At 47.3% G+C, this 24,973-nt stretch overlaps 1 protein-coding gene across 8 annotated transcripts in view; it reads right to left on the bottom strand.

Moving 5' to 3' along the window:
• The window catches only part of ADGRB2 (adhesion G protein-coupled receptor B2), a 1,096,893-nt gene that overhangs the window by 641,687 nt on the left and 430,233 nt on the right, over positions 1 to 24,973 (bottom strand). For all 8 annotated transcript variants that reach the window (XM_085648478.1, XM_085648471.1, XM_085648472.1 and 5 more), the window contains exon 3: positions 26 to 109. In XM_085648478.1, coding sequence (XP_085504604.1) covers positions 26 to 109 — 84 coding nt within the window. The remainder of the gene's footprint in view (positions 1 to 25; positions 110 to 24,973) is intronic.

Genomic DNA, 24,973 nt, shown 5'->3' with positions numbered 1-24,973 from the left:
TATAAAAATAGTCCGGCATATTTACCTGTTTGTGCCATATAAATTCCAGGCTCGTCAGCAGATCTTGGACGCTGAGTTTTCACTTTCTGATTTTCTTCATAGCCTTCACCTAGAAAATGCAAAAAATATTTGTGAACCTGGAAGAAGAGATAGGTTTATTTCTGAGATTAATAAAACAGCTAGCAAGAAAGGGCATACAGGGCGTCATTTAGGGGGTGCTTATGCTTTGGGCTATAAGAAGTGAAGATACCAAGGCGTATTACTCTGTCAGAACCCCCCTTCCTTTCAACCACCTAAGAATAAAGAGGTTGTTCCTCGTAGGAGTTCTCGAACTGAAAGGGGATTTCCTCGAGTCATATAGGTATGCTATCAGGCAAGTTATTCAGAATCATAAAGAATTTAAAGGTAGCACTTCCATTTTCTTAGCATTTAACTACATTTATCTGAACCAACTGAAAGCAGCTAAATCCAAACAGTATCCTAAATATAAAATTGACCAGCACTAGTCAATGTGGTAGAAGGAACCTGTCTGCTGTCCATGCAGGCACCAGTGAAAGATTAGTATTGGCCTAACTGTGAGTGGAGACACATTTTACAGAACTATGTGTCTGGCTGGTGGACTGACAACAATACGGCCCGTTAAGGATGCTATGGACAACTATACCATAGTGCCATGACCTTTTAAGCTTATCCCCTCCAACCTAAATGGGCTACAATAAATAAGGTTGATGTGTTCACACAATACATTTATTGATATGCAACAGACAGTGAATAGTGTGCATTGTGTTGTCCATCTGAAACCTTGTAGCTGGGTGTGGGAGGCTTGTACAATGTCACAAACTTTCAAACCGAATTTACTAACATGGAGGAACACTAAATAGTGCAGATTATAAGCTGGGAGGAATTGCATGCACACATTCTTTTCTAATAATTAACTTTTACTATTAAAAGTTTTAACCTTTCCAACTGTCTCTTTGTTTAGTAAAAAGTAATTTAAAAACTGGTTGATGAGTGCTAACGTGCCCATCTGAACTTCCAGAGGCTGCAGCTGCAACATTTGATTACAATATTATACTTTCATCCATGTCAAAGTAGCTCCTATAACAATTGTATAAGTGTGCATGACGTGGGGCATCATGGGACTAATGCAACTTCTCAAGGGTCCTGTGTTTGATTCCATTGCCACAGCTTTAAATCCTTGTAGGTCCAATAAGCATTTCATGCCTTTGAGGTAGAAGAAAAGGAGTAGGATTGATACCTATTATTTGTAAAATGTGCCAAAAGACCTGCTGGAGGTGAATATTCACTCTATGAACACAATCTTTATAATCCTGGTCTTAACTCTGTGTTTCTCAGGCTTTCTTCAATGAAGAAGCCAAGTGTGAAGGACGTAGTTACCCCTATCACTTGGGTCATGTTCTCACTACTCCAGCAATAACTGGCCAAAAGGAAACATGGGTGAGTGATCATTTTGTACTTCGTAGGCGTTACACAATATCTTGACCAGTCGCCCACTGGCTCTTCTTCCAAACGCCTCCATTAAATGGAAATTTACTAAGCAGCATATTATGCAACGTATAGCAATAATGTTGTTGTTGTCAAAATATGGTTGTAATATTTGGATGACCCTCTACCATTGTTAAATGTATGTATACCACCAGATTGCTCGAATATCTACATTAAGACCGATGTTTTAAAATTGATAATCTCGTTTATCGAAAAGGAAAGTACTGGCAATGTATTGATATTTGGGGACTTCAATGCAAAGAGCTCTACATCACTGGTAGAATTCTTCAGCGATAATGACTTAGAATCTACTTGGAATATTCCCAAACCGCTGTAAAATGCAAAGTCTAAGGCAGACAAAAGAGGAGCCTGCTTTTAAAACGACTTTTAGAAGTTGGTTGCGTTTGTGTAAATGGTCGTATTGATGGGGATATACCTGCCAATACTACCTGGACAGGGTGTAATTCTAAGACGCTAATTGAGTCTATTGTATCCTCATATATTGCTTGCATTAATACTTCACTAAGCTATGTTCTTCTCTTGTTAGTGACCAAAATTTAATTTTATGTCATCCCTCCCTCACTCTAGCCAGAGGTGCTAGTTGACACTTATCCAGAGGCGCACTTATAGCCCTTAATTAGAACTGTCGGTCATACTGGAATACTGAAACCTTTAATAATCTATCGGACTGAATTAGTTCTTTAACCTAAGTAGACCCTTTAGCAAAAGCACCAATTGTTTTTACTCTTTGATTTTATCATCCCAAAAAGGGTATATTCTTTAAAAAGGAAGACAATTATATAAATTAGTAATTGATTTATTATTTCCAGGAAGGAAAATAAAGTGGAACTTCATTTATTGTGCAGCACTAAATCAAGGCTTGGGTAAAGTTTGCTTTACTGTTCTAGTAGGGAGTATGCACTCCTATAAACAAAAAGATCACAAACTATATTAAAAAAAGTGTGTCTGCAGACAGCCCAAGACCATAACTGGTGATCGCTCCAAGAGGCTGTTAGATCCAATGCTCCACAACAGTATTGACATTTAATTGCACTCTATACGGGCTCAAAAAACACAAAAATCTGCGTTATCTGCTAAGGAGCAGGAATGGTGCACTTATGTTTCCTCTCTTTATGCCTGAAAAAGGACAACCACAATCGATTCAGGTAACTCAAAATTATCAACCATACCCTTTAATGCTGTTTGGAGGAGCTGCCATATGCTGGTCACCTACCTGGTGGCCTGAGGAGTTGGGTAAAGCCCCGTCGCCTAGGCAAATGGTCAAGAAGCTAGGTATCAGAATCGATCAGAAGCTCACTATAGATGCTCACGCCAACTCCACTACTGGAACCTGTTACTATATTTTAGGTCTACTTAGGAGAATTTTTCCTCCACTACCCCCGTACACGAAAAAAACGCTGATGCAAGCCCTGATACTAAGTAGAATAGACTACTGTAATTCCCTGCTTCTTTCTGCCAATGAAGCCTCCCTTAACAAACTACAGGTTGTACAAAACACGGCTGCCCGCCTAGTTGCGGGCGTCCCTCCTAGAACCCCCTCTAATCCCTTCTTAAAAAACTCCACTGGCTCCCTGTAAGAAAGCGAGTGAAATTTAAGATAGGCTGTACTGTCTTCAAGGCCTTAAACGACCTATGCCCGTCCTATCTCTCTAGTAAGCTAACTAATTACACCCCTTTGCGCTCTCTTAGGTCAGGCTCTAAACGCCTATTATGCATCATTAGAATCAAAAAATCACGCCGTGGTGGCAAAGCTTTCACATATCTGGCCCCTGCTTTCTGGAATGAATAACCTCTTCAACTTCACGACTGTTCGACCATCTCACATTTCAGAAAACTGCTCAAAACCCACCTCTTTTAACACTGTTTTGTTTTGACTGGGTTAGCATTACCATCCAAGCGCAGAGATACCCCTTGGGGTGATTCAGCGCTATACAAACCTATAAATAGATAATACATTGTTGATTGTACCCTCTAATCCTTACGTCTATGTAATCTTGAATTGTAGAATATTGGCAAAGATCTCAGGTACAAAAGGCCCTGATGGTTTGCTAACTTCAATAATGAAAAATAATCCATTAAGGGAAATTATTTTTACCTGTTGTTCAGAAATTGCTATCTGTCTAGTTCCTGATTCTTGTAGACTAAGTAATATCATGTCTCTCCATAAAGAGGTCGAGGGTCCAGCAAATTGCACTCTTTAATGCCAGCGGTAAGATATTTTGTAAATCTTTGCTAGAACATCTTTAGGCTGGTGTTATAGAAAACGGGATACTCCTCATCGAACAATCTGGCTTCTGCTCTGAGCACTCAGATTCTGATCGTTGCTAGATACAACATGATTAGAAATCAGCAAGCCAATGGAGCCCTTACTAATTTTATTAAAACCTTTGATAGTGTAGACAGACCTACTTTATGGTGGAAGCTGAGTTATGGGGGGGATCTCAGCTTGCCTGGTAAAACATCTAAATGCACTCCATTCTAATACTTAATGCAGGGTTTTAATGGACTGAGAAAAAGCCTTAATCTCAGAGAATGGGCAGAAATAGGCTTGCCTTCTCACCATGCTTAATTTTTTAATGTACATTTATAATTTTCCACAAATATTTTAGGGGTTACAATGTTCTCCCCCGCGTCCAGGTACAAGAGCTTTCTATTTGCTTCTTTATGAAGGTAATGTTATCTCAGACCTTACCGCCATAGGCCTACCAGGTGGTTTTGCTTTTCCAAACTCTTCTGCAAAAGGACTTTTTCTAAACGTTAATATTGCCAAAAGTAAACAAGTTATCTTATCCAAATCCTAAAGAAACCTTTAGTTCAAATAGAGATTTAGAAACCAAAAAATGGAAAGGATTATGCACTACACCTACCTCGGTATGTCCTTCAGCTCAATAGTCCTTCAAACCCCCATATTTAGCAGCAAACCTCATGTGCCTTATCTCATGAAAGTGGAATCCTCAAACTGCATAATCCCATGGGGAAAAGTGATTATGCTACTTACCAGTATGCATCTGTTCTTGGCATGTAGGGCTGCTGACATTCATATCTGTGCATAGATCGCCGCCTAGTGTTGGGTCCGGATGATTGCACATTGTTGTCCTGGAAGAGTCTTCGAAGTATCACGAGATAGGTGGCTCCTCCCCTGGACTACAGTGCGCATGGGCATCCTCTCCATCCTTAGATTGTTTTTCGCCATTGTGGCAGTGATGGAGTAGATACAGTAAGTGATGACCATGCTATACAGAAAATACTGAGTGCTGCAGCCGCGACAGGCGCCGGGGAGGAGGGTGGGAGATATGAATGTCAGCAGCCCTACATACCAAGAACAGATGCATACTGGTAAGTAGCATAATCAGTTCGAGGCATGTGGGCTGCTGAATTCATATCTGTGCATAGAATATATAGCAGTACCTCCCCTAGCGGCGGCTACCTGTGCCAGCTGCAGCAGTCTGGAAAAGAGTTTTGAGAACAGCCTGTCCCACAGCTGCTTGCTGTCTTGAGTGTACATCTACGCAGTAGTGTTTGGTAAATGTATGTATAGTGGACCATGTGGCTGCTTTACAAATTTCGTGTAAAGGGATGTTTCCTAGGAAAGCCATGGATGCCCCTAACTTTCGTGTTGAGTGGGCTCGTGGGGGAACCGTTAATGTGCGTTTAGCTTTGTGATAGCAAATCTGAATGCATTTAACGATCCATCTGGCAATTCCTGCTTTGGAAATGGCGTTGCCTTTGAGTTGTGGAGAGAAGGCAACGAAGAGTTGTTTCGTTTTTCTAAAATCCTTTGTCCTATCAATATAGTACATGAGAGCCCGCTTTACATCTAGTGTATGGAGCATTCTTTCCGCGACATTTTGCGGATTTTGGAAGAAAACGGGCAGTTCGATAGTTTGATTAATGTGGAACTGTGATATGACTTTGGGCATGAACTTGGGGTTGGTGCGTAGGACAACCCTGTTTGCGTGGACCTGAATGAATGGTTCCTGAATGGTTAGTGCCTGGAGTTCACTAACTCTCCTCAAGGAAGTGATGGCCACCAGGAAAGCCACTTTCCAGGTGAGGAATTGAATCTCACATGAATGGAGAGGTTCAAAGGGCGGACCCATCAGTCTGGTGAGGACCAAGGTGAGGTTCCACACTGGTGCTGGTGGGTGTCTTGGGGGAATTACTCGTTTGAGTCCCTCTAAGAAAGCTTTGATGGCAGGTACCTTGAATAAGGAGAGGTGCTGCCTGTTTTGGAGGTAGGCTGCTATCGCGGTCAAATGGATGCGTATTGAGTTGTATGCCAGATTACAGCGGTAAAGGTGTAAGAGGTAGCATATGATGTTTTGAATAGATGCGTCCAGTGGGTTAATGTCATTGTTGTTGCAGTAAATGACAAACCTTTTCCATTTGGCCGCATAGCAGGCTCTGGTAGTGGGTCTCCTGGCTTCTTTGATGATAGTCATACAGTCAGGTGGTAAGTTTAGGTAGCCAAATTCTAAGACCTCAGGAGCCAGATCGCCAGGTTCAGTTGCTGGGGATCTGGGTGTTGAATTTCGCCATGGTTCTGCGTTAAAAATGCTGGTTTTATCCGCAGTCGTTGATGAGGCACCACGGAAACTTCCAGAAAGGTGGTGTACCACGGCTGGCGTGCCCACGTTGGAGCAACTAGGATCAGGGTTAGTGAGTGTTGCCGTAGTTTGCGCGCCACCAGCGGTATTAATGGTGCTGGGGGAAAAGCGTGCACAAATCTGCCGGACCAGTTCATCCATATCGCATTGCCCTGCGACTGTGGGTGTGGGAACCTGGCGGCAAAGCTTTGGCATTTTGCGTTTTCTTTTGTGGCGAATAGGTCTATCTCTGGATGACCCCACTGCTGGAAGTACGGTTGGAGAACTGATGGGTGGAGCCCCCACTCGTGCATCTGGTGGCTGTGTCTGCTGAGCAGATCCGCCATCTGGTTGTCCTTGCCCGGGAGGTGTTCTGCCATGAGGAATATGTTCCTCTGAATGGCCCACTTCCACATGCTTTGAGCCAGATGAGACAACTGTGGAGAGTGTGTTCCTCCCTGCTTCTGTATGTAGTACATGGCAGTCATGTTGTCCGTCCGGATCAACACGACTTTGTTGCACAAGTGTACTTTGAATGCCTTCATGGCTAGGAAGATTGCCATCAGTTCCAGAAGGTTGATATGCATCTTCTTTTGTTGTGTTGTCCATAGTCCCTGCACTGTGTAATTGAGTACATGAGCTCCCCATCCCTGGAGAGACGCGTCCGCTGTCAGTGTGATTTGTGGAACAGGCTCTTGGAACGGCCGGCCCTTGCAAAGGTTTTGTGGATTCCACCAATGCAGAGAGTTGTATGCCCGACCGCTCACCAACACTAGGTCTTTTAGTTGCCCGTGAGCCTGATTCCATTGACGTGCTAAGCACTCCTGAAGCGGGCGCATATGTAGTCTCGCGTGTGGGACTATGAAAATGCAGGAGGCCATCATGCCTATCAACTGCATGAACACTCGCGCCAGAAGGGAGTGTTGAGGTTTGAATTTTGAGATCAGCAGTTGCATGCTGTTGATTCTCACTGAAGTTGGCTGAGCTGTGGCAGCCAGAGTGTTGATTGTTGCGCCTAAGTACTGTTGTACGTGCGCAGGTTGGAGACTTGATTTTGGGTAATTTAGTGAGAATCCCAGATCGTGAAGAAGGTGAATGGTGTGGGACATGTGGGTGGCACATTGTTGTGCTGACTTGGCCTGAACTAGCCAGTCGTCCAGATAAGGGAAGACGTGAATGTTTTGTCTTCGCAGGTGCGCGGCCACTGTTGCCAGGCACTTGGTAAAGACCTTGGGTGCTGTTGTTACTCCGAAGGGGAGAACTTTGAACTGATAGTGATTCCCTTGAATAGTGAATCTGAGGTATTTCCTGTGTGAAGGGTGTATGGGTATGTGGAAGTATGCATCCTTCAGGTCTAGCGTAGCTAGGAAATCCCCCTGACCGAGTAGTGGGAGAACCTGCTGGAGGGTGAGCATATGGAAATGCTCCGACAGAATATATAGGTTTAGGGGTCGCAGGTCTAGAATAGGTCTGAGCGAGCCGTCCTTTTTGGGGATTAAGAAGTACAGAGAGTAAACCCCTGCGCCCTGCTGGTCGATGGGCACTACTTCTATTGCCCCTTTTGCGAGCATAGCAAGCACTTCCTGCTGGAGTAAACCGAAGTGTTCGGCTGACATAGGACGGTGCTTTGGTGGTATGTTGGGTGGAGTGGAAGTTAGTTCTAGACAGTACCCGTGCTGGATGATGTCCCTGACCCACCTGTCCGTGGTGATGTTCTTCCACGCGGACAGGAACAGCTGGAGTCGTCCCCCGACAGGTGTTATGTGGTCGGGGGGTAAGGAGAGGGCGTCACTGTTTGTTCTTTGGGGAGGACCTGGTGTTGCCATAGCCACGTCCCCTGCCCTTGGTGCTGGATCCACAATATCCACCCCTGTTGTTTTTGTCATAGGTGCTTTGTGTGCCACCTTTAGTATACTGCTGTTGTGACCCCTGACCCCTTGTTGTTCCCCTATTTCCGGTGCGACGAAAGGAGCCACTACGAAATTGTTGCGTTTGTAGAGCCCCCGTTGATTTCGCAGTGTCAGTGTCTTTCTTTATTTTTTCTAGGGTAGTGTCAATGTCTGGGCCAAATAAGAATTCTGTGTTAACTGGTAAGTTCAGAATATTGTTTTGGATCTCGGGTTTGAAGCCTGAGATGCGTAACCAGGCGTGGCGTCGCAGCATGACACTTGTGTTTATTGCCCTGGCCGCTGTGTCAGCTGCGTCAAGAGCGAATTTTATGGATGCATTAGTGAGGAGTTGTCCTTCTCTAATGAGGAGTTCCGCTGACTCTTTATACTCTTCTGGTAGATGTTGGAGCAGTGACTCCAGCGTGTTGTAATGTGACCTGTCATAACGTGCCAGGAGTGCCTGTGTATTGGCAATGCGCAGGATATTCGCTGCTTGCGCTGCAATGTGTTTGCCCGATGTTTCAAGTACTTTTGACTCTTTATCTGGGGGAGGAGCATCACCAGTCGTTTGTGAGTGGGCTCTTTTGCGAGCGTTGGCAACCACCATAGAGTCTATTGGCAACTGACCCCTAATGTATTTAGGGTCACCGGGTGCAGGCTTATATTTCTTTTCAATCCTGGGGTTTAACACTCGGGCTTTTGTGGTGTCCTTGAAAATGTCTTTGGCAGGTTTTAGAACCACTTTTAGCATGGGCAGAGTTTTGAAAGTTCTTTCTGAAGATGCGAAAGTGTCAAGCAGGAAGTCCTCCTCAATGGCGTCAGAATGTAGCTCCACCCCATGATGAGCAGCAGCCCGTTCGATGAGGGCATTAAATGCAGCCGTGTCCTCTGTAGGAGACGTTTTCACGTGGTAGAGTTGCGCATCTTGAGTATGTGGCGCGACAGTTTGGTCTGTGGGATCATCCCACGCCTGATCAGGGTCTTGTAGTTGTTCATCGGGATCTACGTCCCCGGGGTAGATGGTATCCTCCCCGCCATAGTCCTGCATTGCGTCCGATTCGGAAGGGGTAGGAGAAAATGACTGCGGATCTGAGTGGAAGGGTTGGAAGTGTTCTTGTAGCACTGGTTCCTGCTCCGCTGGCAGCTTGCGTTTAAGAGGAATTTTGTATGGCTCCTCTTCCCTGACTGGCGTTATTTTGCGCTTGTGGAGCATAAGCCTGCCAGTGTCGGCGTCGATAAATTGTGGCCCCGAAGAGTCTTGTTCTGTTAGGCCAGAGGTGGTGGACTGTGTGTGGAGGACACGTATCCGAATTTGAAATAGTTTCGGTGCCGATGTCGGTGGCAGCCCAAATGTAATGTTGGTGGGCTCCGAGTGCACTCTACAGGGTGAGGTAGTGTCGGGACCCGAGATAGAGTGGAGGGCTGCCCGGTCACGGATGCGTTGTAGAGATGCAGAGACCTGCTGCACAGCGAACGCAGATGGTGGTTTGATGGGCACCTTGGCAGTAGACGTCGAGGCCGGCCCCGACTTTTTTGTCGGAGGGGGGTCACTGGCCTGAAGGGATGCATCGACAGTCGACGTAGTCGAGGACTTATTCGGCATCGGTGCTTTAGGCGTCGACGTAGCCGGGCGGCCATTTTGACTGCAGAGGTTACGGCCTTCGGTGTCGGCGCCGAAGGTCTCGGTGCCTTGTGGTGCCCGAGGGCGTGCTTTTTCTGTGTGTGGACCGCATCTGCTGCGGTGAGCTCGGCGCCGAAGTCTCTTTGTACGCGGTCGGAGCCGACAACTTTTTTCGGCGTCGGGGCAGTGGATTGTTTCGACGCCTTCGATCCGACCACCACCAGTTTCACTTTCGATTTTGAAGGGACTGGAGCGATGGATGGTTTTGGGTTTAATAACCCGGTCGTCTTCGGTAATAGTGGCTCTTGCAGAGTGTTCGAGGCCGGACCGGAAGGTGGGGCCGAGGAACCATGTCTTTGATCTTGGGTAAGGCCCGAAGGCGATCCCTCGACCGGAGCCTGATGACGACGTACAGTTTCGGCCTCCGTTTCGACGGATTGGCCTAGCTCTTCGGGAGAGCTGTCTTCTTCGGCCCCGTAGTCCTCGTCGAAGTCTCCTACCTTGTCGACGGTTTCTTCACGTCGAAAGATCACTTCATCATCGTCGTCCGATCGGGAATCATGTTCTGAAGCGGGGCTAGAGACTACTTCTTCCACGCTCTCGGCGTCCTCGGTGCTGAATATGTTGGTGGGTGCGGGCGCTGCTTGCTGCGCCTCGAGCCTCGCTGCCCGTCGGTTACGCAGAGTCTTCTTGGATCGGAACCGTGCACAGGCCATGCATTTCGATTCGTCGTGATCCGGCGAGAGACATTTATTACAGACTGGGTGGACGTCGATATGAGGGTACTTGGCGTGGCATAACGGACACCTCTTGAACGGAGTCCTCGATTCCATTGTCGATCGAGCTTCGAAGTTTGGACCAATTCGGTACGAAAGTCGGAAGAGGGTGTGGAGCACTAAAGCTAGTAGTCGACACCGAACGGTAACTGTACCGACGAAAACTAAAGGCCTTTTGGCCTAAAACTAAGTATTCCTAAGTTGAGCTAAGATAGTCACATGCGAACACAATGGCAGAAAAAAACAATCTAAGGATGGAGAGGATGCCCATGCGCACTGTAGTCCAGGGGAGGAGCCACCTATCTCGTGATACTTCGAAGACTCTTCCAGGACAACAATGTGCAATCATCCGGACCCAACACTAGGCAGCGATCTATGCACAGATATGAATTCAGCAGCCCACATGCCTCGAACACACGTGTAGCATGTAGAGAAAGCATGAGCAATTAAAATGCATCTTACTGATTTTATGCGGTTGAGTTTCTCCCAAACACTACACATATATTTGAGAATAAAAACGAAAGGAACATTTTCAGGCAAATAATGAATGACTCTACAGAAGAGCACAGCAGTGCAGACCATCCAATTAGAATTTGGATTAATTAGTGCTTATCAGAAAGTCTTGCAGCAATTATCTGATGGAGTTACCACATTTTCATGTATATCCCTGATTCTTTAAAACACTTTATTTAATGCGAATTTCGTCTGGCTCTGGAAATCAACTTAAGCTTTCTAAGCCCCTAGCATTTGCATTGGTTGATTGACACTAACTTATTGCAAACGTGTTGAGATGGGATTCAGGTTCACAGATGAATTTGGAGAATAAGAAGGCATAAGCCAAAGCAAATTTCCTTTCCAATGCCTCATACTTCGCAAATCGTAAAACCTGTTCAAGAATAACTGAAACAGTATCATTTTAAAGCAAAGGTATTAAGCTGCACTATATGAGCATTCATTACACCACTTTATCCTAGTAAGAATTGAGAATCTGCCACTACAATGTATTTTAGGTAAATGGGACAAAAAAGACCCAAGGATTATTCTTGTCTACTCTGTCAAAGTGATTGTCAAGATTTGAATACGGTCTTATTTGCATTTCCAACTTTAGACATGCCATGGTTATAATATATTAAGAGCATGTTTCTCCGAAATAATGTGAGGACAGCAAAATAAACCATTCATTTTTTATCATGGATCACCCTACCCAGACACAGACTATTAGAATGTTTTTTAAATAATATTTTGATTTGTATTAATTTATACATTTTTGCATGATTTGTTTTTTTATCTTGTATTTATAGACTTTCTGAGAAAATACAAATAACTTAACCGTTGGCATGAGCCCATTTCCTGTACAATGCTCTGATGCCTGTAGGGGCATGGTTTAGACTATGTAAAACAACATTATTTCATATACAAAACTGCAACTGCTTGTTAACCTTCTCATTGCTTAAAATGAGCAGTCAATTTTGATAAAGTATGTCAAAAAGTACATTTCTATTTCGTACCACACCGAGTTATATTAGTTGCATCGCAGTAAAAAATTCTCATTCTGAACCCTTCCAAGTTCTCACACTCTATCTGGAATTTATTCTGGTCCTTCACCTTATATAGAATCATCTGGTGCCATTGCAGCATCAGCTGTAGGTCCACAGGCGAGGCATCCAGAAGTGACAAAAATGGCAGCAGTTGGTGCTGTTGACATAAGTTGCACCTGCCTTTTTATGACTCAAAGAGGAGAAGGAGGGAAACAATAGAATGCATTAACTGTGAAGGAAGTCCACCAGGCTGCAAACTATATGGAGACTGTATATCATGTGCATTTGCATAGGGATATGCGCACACATGTGGAAATTTAGCTTGCAAACTGAACATTATCTGCGCCATCTTGCCTCTCCCCAGCGCCACGCACAGCGAATGCACGGCCGCCATTTTAGGCACCCCACTCTCTCCCCGCTCATTCTCGATCGCCAGCGCTTTCCCCTGGCGCTGCGAGCATCCCCCGCGCGCCGGCCGCCCCCGCTCTCTCATTCTGCGCGACCCTGCTACGGAACCACATCCGACCGACATCCCATACATGGTCATGCCCCTCTTTGATAAACCTCCTTCCTCTGCGCCCCATTGTCCGAACTGGTCCCAGGCCATCACCTAGCCCTGCGGATGCAGTTTATTGCCCCTACTGTAAGGGAGACACCCCACATCAAAGGGATTATATTAGATCAAAGCCCCTACCCCCTGAGACCCGACCGGTCACACACACCCCCGGGAATTGGCGGAATACCCTGCTGCGCGATAGCCATCTCCTCCTGCGGGTGAGGTGGGAACTTCTACTGTAGCTATGTGTGGGATCGGATCTGAGCCGGGGCTTCAGGGGATGTTCTCTCATGCATCAAGGGAATCTCAAGAATGTACTATGTGTAATAAAGCAATAAACCTGTGTATAAGAGACCAGGTCTCAGAGATGCAGTTAGAGCACCTCGTGACGATACCTTGCTGTCTGATCTGATGTGTTCTGCTCCGACGGAATAAAACTTTGTTTCCTGCCTTCCAGTCTCCGGCGCCTGCCTCTTTCATTGGTAAATTATCGAGTGGTATGAGAGGCGATTACCGCCGGGCAAATACTTGAAAGGTTATCGACTGAAACTGCCGCTACCATTTAACAATTGGCGTCCCAAACGTGGGGCCCATCAGCGACACGTGGATCCAGTGGGAGAGGTCCCGACGACAGAGTGAACGACTGCAACGATCGGGAGAGCTCCTGCCCAATAGACCCTCGTCTGGCAGCCGATCATCCGAACTTCACTGGTTCCGAGCAGACCTCTCTCGAGTGATCTACGGTCCTGACTGGGAACCATCAGGAGTGCCGCGGCAAATACGGAGAGTAGAGGACGATCGGGCGCTGGAGGCGGAAGACGAGAAACTGTCCACGCGGTCCGGGTAAGGTCGTGATACACGACAAATTGCGAAATAATTGATTGATTGTTTGAAGCTTTGGAATACTAGTATTGCTCATTGATTGTGCTCATTGATTGTTCTCTTTGAGATATTCGCTGTCTACAAACGGGGAGGAGTAGAAATACTCTCTCTCCCTTTGCAGATAGTGAAGGGTAGGTAACGCAGACTTTTGTCCCCGTTGAAACCCGTCGTGCCTATCTTTATCTCCCCACTGATTGATTGTCCGAACATTGATTGTTTTGAAGAATAGTGCTCTTTGAGATATTCTCTGTTTGCAAATAACGTAGAATAGAAATATTCTGTCTAGTCTTTGCAAATAGTGAAGGGTAGGTAACGCAGACTTTTGTCCCCGTTGAAACCCGTCGTGCCTATCTTTATCTCCCCATTGATTGATTGATTGATTGTCCGAACACTAGTTGTTCGATATTGGTTCTTTGGAGGTATTCTCTGCTTACAAATAACGAGGAATAGAGATATTCTGTCTAGTCTTTGCAAGCAGTGAAAAGATAGGTAGTGCTGACTTTTGTCCCCGTTGAAACCCGTCATGCCTATCTTCTCCCCACTGATTGGTAGTTGGTTCTGCCCGGACCGCTTATTAGAGGTGGACCATCCGGCCCCACTGGAAGGCACCCCTAATAAGGACATGTTCACTAAGTATGGACTAGTCGCCGTAGCTTATACCAAGCTATGGCATAAATATACAAAGAAGGACCCCGAGAGTCAGTGGCCACTGATGGGATCCTTCGACGACCATAAGATAGAAGTGCTAGAAATAGCTCTGCGTAGCAATAAGACGACGCCTACTATGCTTGACAGTATCGGCATGTGGCGCAAAGAAGCAACACAACGGAAAAAGAGGGAAGAAGTAAAAGCAGAAAAGGAATTACGAAAGGCAGCTCACCTTGCCGCTAGAAAGTTAGAAGAAGAAATAAAGGAGAGAAGGGAAACTAAACTAAGACAGGAGCCCGAAACATCAGGCCTGTACGCTGTTAGGACCCCTTCTTTGCTCTACCCTGAGTTATCCTCTAAACAGCGAACGAATGATGAATTACTATTGGGTCCCCCGATCATTTACATGCCCCCTCCATACGCACCCTCCCAATCGATAGTGCAACACCCACAACCCCCAAACATGAACGAAAGCAGTACAGGGGCCTCGGTCCTCACGGCCTCCGCGCCGGCCGAGCCTCCTGTACTGAACACAACGTCGGCAATAACGTTGGATGACCCTGAGATGAGAAAGAAAGACTCCACCAGAATGAATCGACTAACGAAGGATGAACGAGCAGGAATCGACAAAATAGTAAAGACACTAGTGGAGCGAAAAGAAAGTGAGGAGTATATAACAGACGTGTATAACTCGTATGCCGACAGCCGCAGACGACACTTTGTCGTACGGCTCTGTTATCACGCCCTGAATGCATATGAGGATAGATACCACGATAAAGGTCCCGAAGGCTTAGCGGCCCTATACAGGAAGGTAGACATCGGAGAAGAAAGAGAGGGTGATGTAACGAACCTCTTCACTCGTACACTCGAGGTCTATCGACACCTTAGAGAACACAGGCAGGCCACCAAAGCAGAAACCCCCATAGCGACTAAGCCCCAAGAAGGAAGGGCTGATACCATGATGCCCATCAAAGAGGCTGCCCCCTACTGGGTTCCCCCACGAGGTCAGGGAACACATGACGACATCAACCACCAAGATGCGAAGGGAAGGGTTGTATATAATTGGGTCTACCAGCCATGGGACCGACAAGATATTTTGACCTTTAGAAAAACTCTACCCGACTTGAGAAAGAACCCGACTGCCTTCTACACTGAACTGGGTACAGCCTTAGGTTCTACGATAATGACTTTAGCAGATATCGACTTGTTCTTTGGGCTATGTCTGCCGGCTGATGTGTGGAAGCAAATCCGGAAAGTTGACCACGCTGAGCCGTTCGGATATACCTGGGTACAACTCGATACCATAGATAAACAGCGAGAACCGGGACAGAAACCCCCGAAAGCCATATTAGAGCTCCCAGACAAGATTGTACTTAAGTTGAAGACTCTAATCCCGGAAAGAAAGGTAGATTGGTCAATAGTGACGGCTTGTCGCCAGAAACCCCAGGAGGATGTGTCTGAATACTTCTCCCGATTCGAGACTGTGTTTTCCGATTACAGTGGCCAAGACATGACCACCGCAACCGGACATCACCTCTTTGTCCAGAATTATGTGAAGGGTCTGTCACAAGAAGTTTCCCAGAAACTGCAGACCAGCGAGAGTAGTTGGGCAGCCTCCAAACCCGCAGCAATTCTCCAGATGGCCCAATACTACGAAAACCAGAAAAACGAGAACGATAGGGCGTCAGAGAAGAAGAAAAAGGAACTAAAGGAGAGGGTAATGATAGCACAGTTGCAAGGGGTGACCATAGGAAGGGAACCCCCGAAAGAGAATTACCAACCAACCGCCCCTAGAAAGCTACCCCCTAGAGACCATACCCCTACACCCTACAACGGACGGAGAGACTTAGATGGGAACCAATGTGCGTTCTGTAGAGGGTTCGGACACTGGAAATCCCAGTGCCCGGTCCTTCTGGAACTTAACAAAAATAGGGATCCCAGAAACACCGCATATGACCCCAGAAATAGAGGACAGGGACGAGGGCACACGAACGACGCAATCAACGACAGGCCAGGCAGACCAAACACCTTTGATCGCCCCCGACAAAACCAGTGTCAGCAGTCCGACTACGAAAGCACCCATGACTTCGCATAGGACCGCCAGGGGCAAGGGAGGGATCCAGTCGAACTCCGTGTTGACCAGCAAGGTCCTTACGTCACTGCTAAGGTCTTGGGCACAAAATCTCCATTCCTGGTAGACACTGGGGCGACACGTAGTGCGTTATCCAAACGACTGATCCCTAGGGCACCCTTGTCTGGCTCACATGTAACCTCAATAGGCTTCGATGGAACGCCCTCCACTAACCCCTTATCAGCACCAATCTCCTTTGACTTAGAAGATAACACCACTGACACGACCTTTTTGCTCTCCTCCAACACCCCCGATGCTATTATGGGACTTGATTTGCTAAAACATTTTCGAGCTACCATCAGATGCTCCCCAGACGGAGTTCGAGTCATCCTACACGATAACCCAGATCTGTCCAGACCCTGTCACACGCGGCGTATGCGCTCTATAACCGATGCTGACATGTCCCTACTCGACACATTACCTTCACACCTATGGGCTAAAACCGACTCAGATGTAGGGCGCATGGTGATCGACCCGGTACACATAACCGTCCGACCGGACGCAGTGCTCCCAAAGCTTCCACAGTATCGGATATCACCCGAAGGCGAGAAGGCATTGGTGGAAATCATCGAGTCCCTAGTCGAGGCAGGAGTGGTAGAAGAAGTAGTCAGTAATGTTTGTAACAGCCCTATCCTACCCATTGTAAAGAAGCAAGGCGAGGGAGATGAGAAAGCCTACCGTTTCATTGTTGATTTGCGAGAGGTTAACAAAGTGGTCATACCCCAGTACCCCGTGGTCTCAGACATCACCACCATCCTCACCCTGATTCCATCCACTGCCACCACCTTTACTGTTATTGATCTCAAAAACGCATTCTTTTCCATCCCCATCCACCCAGACAGCCGCTACCTGTTCGGCTTCACTTTAAAAGCCCGTTCGTACAGATTCTGCAGGGCACCCCAAGGCTACACTGAGAGTCCCAGTATTTATAGCCAAGCCCTCAAGAGGCAGCTAGATGCAGTCCAACTACCCGATGGAGTGGTGTTGATACAGTACGTCGATGACATTCTTTTGGCGGCCGACACCGCTCCACTTGCCGTCACAGCCACCATTCACCTCCTCCGCTTCCTTGCGGAGAACGGTCACAAGGTCTCCAGAAAGAAATTGCAATTCTGCCAGCCCCAAGTAACGTATCTAGGCCACCTACTATCCAAAGACGGGAGGAAGCTTACCCCTGACCGAATTCAGACCATCCTAGAAACCCCTGTTCCCAAAACTCAGAAGCAAGTGCGGTCCCTAGAAGGCCTCACCTCCTTTTGTCGACAATGGTTGCCAAACTTCAGTCTTATCGTAAAACCTCTGCTTTCCCTGCTGGCTAAAGATGTCCCCTTCCCCCTCCCCTGGACACCCGAATGTCAATCCTCCTTCAAAGAATTACGAGACGCCCTCTGTTCGGCCCCAGTCCTAGGAACCCCAGACTACACTAAACCTTTCTCCCTCTACACCCACGAAAGGGAGGGATGTGCGTTGTCTGTCCTAACCCAGTCCATAGGCCCTAAACAACGCCCTTGTGCCTACTTCTCTGCCACTCTTGACCCTGTAGCCAGAGCTTTGCCCGCATGCCTTCGAGCAGTAGCCGCCGCGGCTATCTCTATCCGGCAAAGCGAGGGGATCGTACTCTCAAACCCCCTCACAGTATTTGTACCCCATGCGGTTGACACCCTCCTGAACCAAACCAAGACTCAACACCTGACTAGCGCACGACTGACCGGTTACGAACGGACTCTGCTTGCACCCCACATCACATTGAAACGATGCACCACTCTGAATCCAGCTACTCTACTACCTCTCCCTGACACTGATCCCAATGCGTCCCCTATACACGACTGTGTGACCCTCACCGACGAACAGACCAAGAGTAGGGTCGACCTCCGAGATACTGCCTTCCCGGACCCTGACGGAGAACTGTGGGTGGATGGCTCATGCATCAAGCTCCCCGATGGCACCACCTCAGCTGCCTATGCAGTCACCACAGCCCGAACAGTTGTTGAGACAGCCCGCATCACACAGCGATCCGCACAGGCGGCGGAACTAATTGCTCTCACACGAGCCTGCATCCTGGCAGCAGGGACAACCGCAAACATCTACACAGACAGTCAGTACGCCTTCGGGGTAGTTCACCACTTTGGGCTCTTATGGAAAGAGAGGGGATTCTTGACTTCTCATGGCACACCCATCCTGCATGGAGATCTAGTCTCTGCCCTGACCGAAGCGGTCCTCCTCCCCACACGGCTGGCTGTGATCAAATGCCAAGCACACAAGAAGGTGACAGACATTATAGGACAGGGAAATGCACTAGCTGACATTACTGCCCGGACCACAGCCGAGAATAGGTCCACGACCCGTATGTACGTGACCAGGTCACAAGCTGAGAAATGGAAGGATGCTAGGGAAACGATTAGGGACATCCAATTAGCCAGTACACCACACGAGTTAACTGAATGGGCACGGGTGGGATTGAAGGACGATGATGGTTGCTGGCGGACTAAAGACTCGAACAAATGGTTGCTACCAGACTCATACTTGATCCCCATGCTGACCATGGCACACTCCCCCGCACACATAGGGTCTGCCCCCATGATCAAACTCATCTCCAAAGTCTGGCACAATGACAAGATCCCAGACTCAGCCAAACGTCTGGTCCAACAATGCCTAGTATGCCTCCAACACAACCCTGGGAAAGGAACTGCTGTACCCCGGGGAGGGTTCGGGGTCCCCAATCACCCTTTTGAAGTCCTACAAATGGACTATGTCCAGTTAGAAAGGTGCCAAGGTTTGAAGTACGTACTTGTCGTTGTGTGTGCTTTCAGCAAGTGGGTGGAAGCCTATCCAACCCACGACAACACCGCCATGACTACCGCAAAAGTACTACTGAAGGAATTCTTCCCCCGATACGGCCTTTGTCGAATTTTGTGGAGCGACAACGGCCCTCACTTCGTAGCCGAAGTTATCCAACTCATCTTAAAGGGGTTGGGTGTAAAACAGAAATTCCATGCGGTCTTCCATCCCCAATCTGCAGGCTTGGTTGAACGACACAACGCCACCTTGAAGCTTAAGATAGCGAAAATAGTCGCCACCACAGGACTGAGATGGCCAGACGCTCTCCCGCTAGCATTGCTATCAATGCGTTCCACCCCCACTAAACACCACTTAACCCCCTACGAGGTCGTTTTCGGGCGGCCCATGAACCTTTGGGCTGCTCCAAAGCCAACATCCATCCACGACGTCCCGGACGTCCTCATGTCTGACTATTTGTATAACCTAACTAAAACGTTGTCTGTCATCCATCAGCAGGTGCTGCACGCCATTCCCGATGTTTCCAGGGGCCCCGGACACGACATCCAACCCGGTGACTTCGTCTTAGTGCGTAACTTCCAGCGCACCAAGAGTCTGGAGCCCCGGTGGACGGGCCCCCTGCAAGTCCTGATCACCACCCGAACAGCTCTTCGAGTGGAGGGGAAACGCAATTGGCTGCATGCACACCACTGCAAGAAGGTATCACCGACCCTGACAACCACGGACAACATCACCGCCCAAGAAGAACTTCTGGACAAAGACCGACCATCCCTGAGCCGCTGCCCAGATACAGAGACACTCGAGTTAGTAAGATATCCTGATCCCACCGTGCCATCCAAGGAAGGGTATAACTTGCGACGAAAGGAGAGAACTTCGGCTAAGGAGACCACAGGCTAAGTGGAAATTTCAGAGCGGTAGCCTAGTCACCTCAAAGGCCACCAGGAGAGAAACTAAGCAAAGTCTGTGGTTCTGCCCGCTACCGAGTCTCTTGAAGGTGATGGAAGCGCCCGACATGAAGATGATGGAAGCAACCGGACGTCCGAAGATCCACTACAAAAACCCAAAGACTGACCGAATGCACAGCTTAAAGACTATTGCACTTTTCATTACCCTTCTCTTTTGCCTTCTTCTCGTGGTCACCTTCTGGATCATGGAGGAGGGCACACCCGCTCATAAGATATTGCTGACCACCGTTCAACCTACCACCGCAAAAGAACACCATCTGATCTCACTTTCACCCCAACTCCGAGAAAGGCGTAAGGAGTTCTGGAATAACTCTTTTGTGCAGTTGCTCCACCAACACAATCTTGCTGCCAACGCCACTAATTGCTGGATCTGTGGATTGCTACCACATGCCACTGGACACTCTATCCCTTTCATCCCTTCACCTTTTTCTGTCCATGGTTCCTGCCTCGCCTGGCTAATCCTCCTGCAAGAAAGCTACAAGGACAATGCCACTTCCGGCAGAACCATGTCACACTTCTACCATGGGTTCTGGCTGAACAAAACTGGAAGAACTTCTGCCCTCTGAGATCGAACACTTCCTTTCACATGGACATCCCTGCCAAAGAACGAGTTGAAATGCAAGTGTTCAACAACCCAGCCAGACCCACCTTCTCTTACCTCCGGAAACGGACGGCGCCACCCTAACAGTGGCCCTGTCCGTCATCAACATCACTGGATTTGTGTGCCTCGAAGGCCTGGGGGCGCAGCTGGTGGGCCACAGCTCCTGCCTCATCACCCGAACATTGGACTCAGTTGACCCACCCTCCTTTGTTGCCTTCCCGAATATGTACTTCGTCTGTGGTACTAAGGCCTACACCTGGCTTCCGAAAGGTTGAGGAGGCACCTGCTACATCGCCTTTGTCCTTCCTCCGACATATGTGGCTCCAGCAAACCATCACCGACAGAAGCGGGCCAAAGACATTGTGCAAGCCGACTCCGCCGGAGCACAGTTCATGGACGCAGTGAAAGGCCTCGTTCCTCTCTGGGGTCCAATGGCAAACAGCCGTGCCATCCGCCACTTAACCCAGGCAGTCGAAACGGCGATTAACATTACGGCTGGCGCCCTCGCCAACAACACCGCCGAGCTCCAGGCCGTCCGCTTAGTGGCCCTTCAGAACCGCCTCGTTCTAGATGTGGTTCTGGCTGATCGTGGAGGAGCATGCCGCATCATTGGGTCCAGCTGTTGTACCTACGTACCGGATAACTCACCCTCAGTCTACAAAGCAATTGAACACCTCCACAGACTGTCCACAGAGGTCCATCAAGAGCAAGGAGAATGGTCACTGGGGAGTTGGTTTTGGGACACTATTAAAAGTTGGGGATGGAGGCTGTTTTCATTTATCCTCATACCAATTGTGATACTATGTGGATGTTGCTTGGGGATTCAGTGTCTGCCACCTTTATGCTCGCTTTTTATGAACTGCATCTGCCCTAAGACTTTGGACTTTGAAACAGAGCGAATGAAAGCTCTGTATGAGGTGGAAGTTCGGAGTATTATGGGGATAGATCCGAACTAGGCAAGCTCGCGAGATATGTTAAAAGGGAGGACTGTGGAAATTTAGCTTGCAAACTGAACATTATCTGCGCCATCTTGCCTCTCCCCAGCGCCACGCACAGCGAATGCACGGCCGCCATTTTAGGCACCCCACTCTCTCCCCGCTCATTCTCGATCGCCAGCGCTTTCCCCTGGCGCTGCGAGCATCCCCCGCGCGCCGGCCGCCCCCGCTCTCTCATACACGGGCCATAAACCCTCTCATTCTGCGCGACCCTGCTACGGAACCACATCCGACCGACGTCCCATACATGGTCATGACCCTCTTTGATAAACCCCCTTCCTCTGCGCCCCATTGTCCGAACTGGTCCCAGGCCATCACCTAGCCCTGCGGATGCAGTTTATTGCCCCTACTGTAAGGGAGACACCCCACATCAAAGGGATTACAGTAGATCAAAGCCCCTACCCCCTGAGACCCGACCGGTCACACACACCCCCGGGAATTGGCGGAATACCCTGCTGCGCGATAGCCATCTCCTCCTGCGGGTGAGGTGGGAACTTCTACTGTAGCTATGTGTGGGATCGGATCTGAGCCGGGGCTTCAGGGGATGTTCTCTCATGCATCAAGGGAATCTCAAGAATGTACTATGTGTAATAAAGCAATAAACCTGTGTATAAGAGACCAGGTCTCAGAGATGCAGTTAGAGCACCTCGTGACGATACCTTGCTGTCTGATCTGATGTGTTCTGCTCCGACGGAATAAAACTTTGTTTCCTGCCTTCCAGTCTCCGGCGCCTGCCTCTTTCATTGGTAAATTATCGAGTGGTATGAGAGGCGATTACCGCCGGGCAAATACTTGAAAGGTTATCGATTGAAACTGCCGCTACCATTTAACACACATGTGGCAGACCTGTGGTAAAACAAGTCTATAAGGGTAATATGTGATGCACATTGGTGCACCGAATAAAAGCTTGTGGAAGTTAAAGCATCAGGAAGACTCATAGTATTGAAAGAGAAAGACTGTTTAGAATGGGCTGATTTAACCTGGGATCAAGATGCCACAAAATGGTGGCGAATGTTTGCCTGCAAAATGGAGCCTGTGGGTGCCAGTAGTCCTTGATCTAATGCTCATGTGCAGCATTCTGAAGTGCCCACTGAACACCAGCTGCACAGCCATGATGACATATTTCTGAGCCCCATACAAGTGAAAAAGGCCTCAATTCATATTGAATTACAACAGGACTTCGCATTTCTTCCACCTTTTCCTTCCTTAATGGTTGAGACTGTGTCGACTTCACATCTGTTGCAACGTCCTGAAATAAGTCATCTCTAGAGGACTGAAAAACTTCACTTGGGAATGTTCACAGATACTTGTATACTCAGGGTCTCCATCTCAAGGAACTAATAGGTATTTTTAGCTTCCTGAACAGTTCAAGATAATCTCTTTTTTAGGTCATATTCAATGGTATCCCTTATATGTTTAGTGTTAAACATAATGGGGCATATTATCAAGAAACTGCGTTAAAATTATCGCTGCTTTAGCAGCAGAAAACTGCAGCTAAAGCAGCGATAATGGGCTTGATAATATGCCCTTGAGAATTCCCAAAGAAGCCCATGATCTGGTGTCAACATGGGCTTCAATTGGAATTCCATAGAGCATATCATCAAGCCCATTATCGCCGCTTTAGCTGCAGTTTTCTGCCATTAAAGCGGCGATAATTTTAACGCCGTGCTTGATAATATGCCCTCAAGAGAGTTCTCAAAGTTCAGAAATTAACTCAGGTTTCTCTCCCAAGCTAAATTTACATTTCAGACTATTATGGAATTCACAACGGTTACAGGAGTATACCAGGGACTTCTCGATTTTTTCAGGATTGTGTACACTTCGCCAGAGCAAATATACAAACTTGGGGGCAAATTATCAAGAAACGGTGTTCAAATTATCGCCGCTTTGGCGGCAGAAAACTGCCGCTGAAGCGGTGATAATGGGCTTGATAATATGCCCAAGAGAATTCCCATAGAAGCCTATGTTCTGGTTTGAACCTGGGCTTCTATTGGAATTCTCACGGGCATATTATCAAGCCCATTATCGCCGCTTTAGCGGCAGTTTCCTGCCGCTAAAGCAGAGATAATTTTAATGCCGTCCTTGATAATATGCCCCGTATATTGGCTAATTTGAAATTAGAGTTTTTTCTCCACAGGAAAAATATTTTACCCAAGAAGAAATCTCTCCCCTTTCGTTTCCAACCTACAATTTTGGAAACATATTCACTCCATCCCTCGACAGCAGTAAATCATTGACCATTTTCCGAGTGAGAATTTGCCTAAAAACCTTATGAATAGCCCCAAAAACATATGTTAGTGGGTGTACGTACATTTTCCAGTACGTTGCAACCCTGGAGCATCTCTGCCTGACCATGGCAGATTTACTTCTACATAATACTACATGATAATGGAAGTTAAATTAAAATATTGTGATTACAAAACATGAAATGCACTTGTAAATTAAACCATTTGTTTATAAAAGCTGTATTCACATGTTCATACAGCTTTGTGAATTGGGACATAATTATGAATTTTGTATCTTCCTGTTGACTGGGATAAATCACCCCGAGTCTTGCTTCAGGGAGATCCCTCCACTTTTCAGTGGAGTAATATACCTGTTGGTAGTACTTCAGAATTTAAATACTTTGACATTCACCTAGCCTGAAATCCTATAAGATGCTGGGAACTGAAGATGGTGCTCCTGAGGGATGAAAGTCAGCAGTAAACTCTAAATTCAGGTAGGTTAACCCTGAATATCCTTAGGTGTGTGTAGCACCCTATAAAATGGCCAAACTCCTCTAATTTCTTTATGCGTTGCAGCAATAGCCCTAAAAATATTTGTATTTCAACCAACTTGTGCCTTATGAAATTAGCTTTATATGGGTTCATAAACCTCCCATGATTGCTTTTGACAAATGTATTAAGTAAGTATATGATGGTGGGTAGCATGGGAATGGCAGAAGTACATCCCCACCACTGGCGAGCTTTACCTTTAATAATGACTGGATGTTTGGGAAAAGGGATGATGCAGCCTTTTGAGCTAAATGATTCCTCCTGAAGGACTGGGCATACTAGGTCTCCTCTACAAACATTGGAGTCCTCCAAATCTCCCTTCACCCTTACTGAAGGAGTACTTCTATGCTGATGGAAGGCCCATAAAAAGGTGGGAGGGGAAGGTAAACTTACTTGGTTTTTTTTTGCATCTCTTTATTGGCAAATTCATTGGTAATACAAATACAAATATGCCAAGGTGTTGGCTTCTCCAGGTCCGCTTCCCATATAATGAATGTTACAATGAATAGCATTTTGTTTTAAGCAAATAAGTGATGTGGCGTGGAACAGTAGGTTCTACGAGCAGCTCTTCCGTGTGGGTCCCATTCCTGTGACTGTTGAGGCATGGACAGATTGTAAGTTCCGGGGCTAAGCAGTCCCAAGTGAGGCAGGAAAAGTTAAACTAGCTTTGTTAACCCCCTCTGACATA

Source organism: Triturus cristatus, chromosome 3_2 (assembly GCF_964204655.1).
Source record: "Triturus cristatus chromosome 3_2, aTriCri1.1, whole genome shotgun sequence".
NCBI classification, from domain to species: Eukaryota; Metazoa; Chordata; class Amphibia; order Caudata; family Salamandridae; genus Triturus; species Triturus cristatus.
The sequence above is the reverse complement of the archived record's forward strand: the minus strand, read 5'-3'. Positions and strand labels throughout refer to the sequence as shown.